Here is a 5,775-nt window from a genome sequence, read left to right as displayed (position 1 = left end):
ACTCCATTGGACTTGGGGCAGAAGCCACCCCTGTAGCCCGCCACTCCCAAAACCTTGCCATGCAAACCTGATATGAATGATTTATAGAAGAGAATGCTGGAAGTATAATGAAAATGTATGGCATCCCTACTTAGAACAAGCTCTTCTACCTATCCCTTGAATCTAGTACAATGCGTTTGTCAATCCATTCTTAAGTATCTCAAGAACCTTCTAACAACTTAATAGCCAATATAGAATAAACCTCTACCTTCAGTGAAATGTCAGTCCAGTAAATCCGATTGTCCGTCACATCAAAATCCAGAGCAGAAGCTTCCTTGACTCCCGTGAGTGGAATAGCAACGTTGTTGTTGTTTGTTTCTAAAGAGATTCGCCTGATATCCGCTCTCCGAGAAAACAGCAGGAAAGCTTCTGGGACGATGCAGGTCTTCATGTCATTGATGAGCTCTAAGCCGATGGGACAAGCGCAGCGAAGGCCTTGTGGTCTGTACAGACAAAGATGGCTGCAGCCCCCGTTATCCTCTGCACAAGGGTTTGTACCTAAGCGTGCAACAAAAGCAAAAGCAGTCATTGCAAACTGACTTAAGTTAGAAGATGAAGCCAGTCCTCACACGCATCAACAACACTATGACTCCTTTAAGAAACAGGTAAGAGTTTTTCACCTTTTATTCTCTGAATGAATTAATTTTTGTTCATTTCTTGTAATCCTTTGGACAGAAGTTACTCTACTTGGCTGGAAAGCCAGTGCTTGTTTTCCTGACCCCAGTGTTAAGGAAAGGGGTCTGGACTCCAAAAGCTACTGATGTTCCCAACTCATAGCACAAGCACTGAACAGACGGTAAGTATGTCAAGCATATGTTCTGCTGCCTTTTACAGTACACTGGTCCAGTTACATACCCCAATTGTGTTCCTAGAGATGAAAAATTTGCAGATCTATTTTCACATCCATTCAATGGTCTCTTCTCTCCAGGATGCTAGTAAAGCAGCTCTTTGCAATACTAACTTGTACCTGCACAAGCTGGAAATCCACCTACTAAGAGAGGCCCAGCATTACGAAGCTCAATTAGCCAAACAGTTGGAAAGAAGGCTGCGTTTAAAGCACACGTACCTTAGGGCATCTTGTTAACATGGTAGCAGCAACGCAAAGAGACACCTCAACTACATTTGACTGATTTCCTGGGGTACAATCCAGACATGGCAGCAAGAAGCTAAGCCCTATCCACATAGCAGGATAATCAGGGAACACAATGAGCTCTGTGACGCTACAGTTACACTGCTACCATGTTTGGATAGCCAACGACAGCCAATTTAAAGCTAGTTCCTGCTTTTTTTACACCACAGACATTACAGGGCAGAAAGTACTTCCAGTTATTTTTAAAGATAATTTTGCAGTATTAATGTGAAAAGCACTGGACAGACTAAAACTGGCTTTCTTAGCTTTTGCATACCAGGAGCACATGTTCAGATTGCAAGATGAAAAGCTGCTACAGCTGCAGCTTCATAAACAGCTGGGCTAATCTAATAGCTGGCTGTTACAAAGAGAAGTTCTCTTTTCCCATGATCCTTCTCCTCTCTTTAGTGGATCCAGGGTTGTTCAGACTTATAAGCTGCTCCAGTTCCTCAAGAAGCAGAAAAATTACCCATTTTGGGGGGTGCCTGGTTGTTTTCCAGCTTGATATTCTTCCAAGTTAGAGAACTGAAGCACCTCACGAGACCTACCCCATCCCATCAAACTGCAGCCTGCAGTTATCATGCAATCGAACTGGATTCTGCCCATTTCTAAAAATCTGACCTGGTATAAAATGGTATGTGCAGAATAGCATTGCTGAAATTTTCTATTTCATTTTACTTGCCTGATTAGCAGTCTCACTCACCAATTATCTGGCGGACGTTTGTAGCTTTCAGTCCCATTAGATCAGGCAGTTGATCTATGATGATCTCTCTTTCTGCTGTGCGCTTATGTACGCGTTCAATACTGCGTCTTTGCCAGTCTGTCCAATAAACGTAGTCTCCCAGCAACGTGAATCCAAAGATATGAGGCAGCTTGTCCTCCACCAGAACTCTTCTCCCAGTTCCGTCAGCATTCATGACCTATGGATATACACAAACACAAACTTACTACGTATACAGAATAATTCTGTCACTATTTATCAGAAATTAATTAACTAGCAGCTCCACACTTAGACTTCAAACTCAAAAATAATCTCCTAGCCATTAAAATGCTATCAATATTATACAGCAGTCTAATAAAAAAAAAAACCCACACAAGACTGTATTTCAACAGGTACTTACTTCTAAAAGCCATGGAGTATCCCTTATGTATAAGGCTAGTCTCATAAGCAGATCACAACGTGGAATTATGACACCACATTCCTTGTATTTGCTTTAGGAACTACTATTATGTGTGCCCCTTACATGTTGCCTCTTTCTCGTTTCTGCCTTATGTCTCTTGGTTTAGTTTGAAACGGGAGACACCGTGTTTTACATGAATGAAGACAAGCTTACAATGTCAAGGAGTCCTGCCTCAGCATCTTCTAGTCCACAGTCCCTCCCAAGTGAGCTTTGCCCAGGTTACAGACAGCAGTAAGAGGAGGCCCCACATAAATTCTGGGAGGCAAACAGTCAAGATCTACAGAGTATGTTTATATTCCCAATTCTGAATAAAGAACCAGTTTTACATTCTTCAAAATTAAGTTTAGTATTTTTTGCACTACAAGGAACAGTAATAGTCTGTAAATAATTGCATGCCTTTGATCAAGACACTTGAATTTACTGTGTCATTTTTCTCTACTGCTAAAAAGAAGTAATACCTAACTTCCTCAGAGGCACTGAAAGGATTAATTAAACATATTTATGCATGTTCAAGTGATCAAGTACCTTATGAATGCCAAGTATTTTTGTAAAAAGTACCGTACTGACAGGAGTGAAGGGAGTCCTGTGTTTTAAGAGCTTAAAAATGATTCAGCACTGCAATTTTATAGAAACGTTCCTTCTGAAATATTTCCGCTTGTTTCAGTTTACAGTTTGAGTTTACAGCATGTATACCACCCTTCCACAAAAAGAAAAAACCCACTCAAAACCCAGAACAACCTTAATGTAAAAACTTCCCAAAACAATGTGATTCACAAAATCCAAGGTAGCATACTAATTCCCGAAACATGAAAACATCCTTCCCACTACCCAAGGATGTTCCAAGTTAAGGACTGGAAAAAGAGTGACTTACTAAATCACTGTTTTCAAATCTCTCTCACTTGCCTTGTGGAATTAAGAGCGCCATAGACAAGCCTGTATGATTTCCCATTCTGCCCAGGGCTCAAACCCAAAGAGTTGTGCAATGACAACCTTCAGGATCAATTGGTGTCGTAACTCTAGCTAGACGGATGATGTTTTGTGCTATGAAGAATTTCCTAGCTCACGATAAATCAGAAGGCTAGTTTGGAGCAACTCCTACCTTTTCCCTACCCAAGCACAGATGGGGAGGGAAGAAAGGAACACAGAACCAGGACTGAAATCCATAACAGTGTACAATCGGCGTACAATATCATGTGCATGTTACCAAAATATTTTTCTGTTCACTAAAAAAGCGGAAGAAAATGCTATAATCTTCACAATAATTCCATTTCTTCTTAAAACTATTATTCCCTATCATAAACTTCCCAACATTACCGCACTTATTCTCAGTATGTTATAATGGGAATTGAATCTTTATGTGCACATTTCCTACAGAAAAATGAAAGGGGCTCTGTACACTTGCTGGTTTGTAGGAATAAGCTCCATGTTCACTTTTTTTTAGAAAAGCTCATAATTACTCTGTGGAATTGGCTTACCAAAAAATCTTCAGGCTAGTAGGGTATACAGCACACTTCTACAAACACACTGATGCACATGCATCACAAAAATAAGATGAGCATTACTCGGTGAAATGTTTTTTTCCCCTGCATTCTCACTAAGATCCTTTAGAAAGTCAAGCGCAGTACTTCCAGCTTCACTTTGCGTTATGGTGCATTTACCATCCTAAAGCTGTAACTTACGTCCTTTACACTGATAACCAAATCCAAACATAGCTTTTCCTATCACAGATTGTTTAGCTGGGCTCAGAGCCCAGCATAATTGCCTAATTTCTGGACTTCCCTTTGAAAACAAGCCCTGCTATTCCATTTATTCTGCTTCAGAAAATTTCAGCATCTGCTGGCTCTCTCAATTCCTAGCAGCATGCCTCCTACACTCTGTTTTGATAAATGAGGTTGCTAAACAACAGGCTAATGGCTAACTTGAGAACCAGGGACACAGATTCAACATCTGTAAGATAAACTGCAAGTTATAGTCCTTAAGCCCACCATCCCTTCAAGAAACCATCACCACCAAGCAAAACCGGTCATCCCTTTTTGCCTACCATCCCGTTTTCTAACCATAACACAGTCATCTTACATTTCTGTGATGACTTGTTTCCCCCTCCCCCTTAAACTACAGAGACAAGCCATTTGTTTGCAACTAATTAATATATGGCAATTAGTGCTTGCTAAGCAGACCAAAGAGAGACACAGAATGGATGGATGTCACAAAGTCAATCAACTGAAACCACACAGTAATAACCACTAAAACTTCACTATCACAAAGCAGTATCTTGAGATACTACATTTTTTGCCTTGTACTTAAAGAAGGAAGGAAATTCTGTATTTAAGAGGGTGCTTAACTACTGGCAAAGAGAATTAGTTGGAAGGTGTATGGCGTGAGGATGAGCTTTCTTTGGCAAACTTTAAAAGGGGAGCTGTACAAATAAGCTTCCTCTTATACTGAAAGAAAGTCAGGAAAAGAGAAGGGAGGACTTACGGAGTAAGTATCTGCTTTTAATTAATTTTTGTTTTGCCACATACAGGTTATTTTGAAAGACAGCTTTATGTCACCTAGACAAAACAGGTGCCTATCTGAAAGTACTTACACATACCCGCCACCCTGCTCCCACCGCAATCTTACCTGAGCACATCTGTGCAATATTACTAAATATAAACATCTGTCCACTAGCAGCCGGGCACCATCATATGAGTAGTTCCATGGCACCACGCTGTCTGCATTCGCTTTGGCTGCAATTTAGGAGATTTGAATAGAATTTCATCACTAGGCTACCGAACCAAACACTTTGGTGTAAGGCAGAAGGAAAGCGGCAAGGGATATAGGGATGATACATATAATAAGCACAAGGAAAAAGAAACAATTGCTAATCAACCAATTTCAAAGGATTTCAGCATCATCTTTTCACATACTGAAATTCAGGTGACAACCGAGTCCCAGCTGATACCGCTTTATGCATTCATTCCCCTTCTCCAGTCCCAGCCGGATCAGCTCATCACAGCAAAGTCTATCCCCGCAGAATCCCCCATAGGAGAAACCCACCTTCGGCTCCTATGAAGCAGTGTCTCCAGCGGTTTATGTTGCTTTTAACCACAATGCGGTGTGGGTTTCACATTCTGAGGCCATTCTGAATACTGCAAACCACAGTGAGAATATAGACTACAACAGGAAACAGATGTGGTGCAACCGCAAACACTACCTTTACTGAAAGGGTGAGTAGCTCCATGGAGTCGGGGAGGGGGGAGTAGTACAAAAATTAAATGGCCTCAGAAAAACTACCAGATATCCTCCCTGTAGGATAAGGGGTTTGCTTATCCTAGAATAATAATGAATGCAAACCTATGGCCTCATGAAAATACAGCTTATTCAAAATAAATGAATGAATGCTGAAAATGTGGTCACATTTTAAGATGGTGTATTTAATGGTCA

The 5,775-nt window shown here is 40.8% G+C and overlaps 1 protein-coding gene across 1 annotated transcript in view; it reads right to left on the bottom strand.

The window, feature by feature from the left end:
* Window positions 1-247: 247 nt before the first annotated feature.
* The window catches only part of LOC104161840 (low-density lipoprotein receptor-related protein 6-like), a gene marked incomplete at its 3' end in the record, with an annotated part of 20,934 nt that continues 15,406 nt past the window's right edge, over window positions 248-5,775 (bottom strand). The window contains exons 4-5 of the mRNA XM_009700404.1: window positions 1,872-2,088; window positions 248-537 (exon numbers count right to left, since the gene is read on the bottom strand). Coding sequence (XP_009698706.1) covers window positions 248-537; window positions 1,872-2,088 — 507 coding nt within the window. The remainder of the gene's footprint in view (window positions 538-1,871; window positions 2,089-5,775) is intronic.

Source organism: Cariama cristata, unplaced genomic scaffold (assembly GCF_000690535.1).
Source record: "Cariama cristata isolate BGI_N322 unplaced genomic scaffold, ASM69053v1 scaffold15905, whole genome shotgun sequence".
Taxonomy (NCBI): domain Eukaryota; kingdom Metazoa; phylum Chordata; class Aves; order Cariamiformes; family Cariamidae; genus Cariama; species Cariama cristata.
Note: the sequence above shows the minus strand (reverse complement) of the source record. Positions and strands in the feature narration are given on the sequence as shown.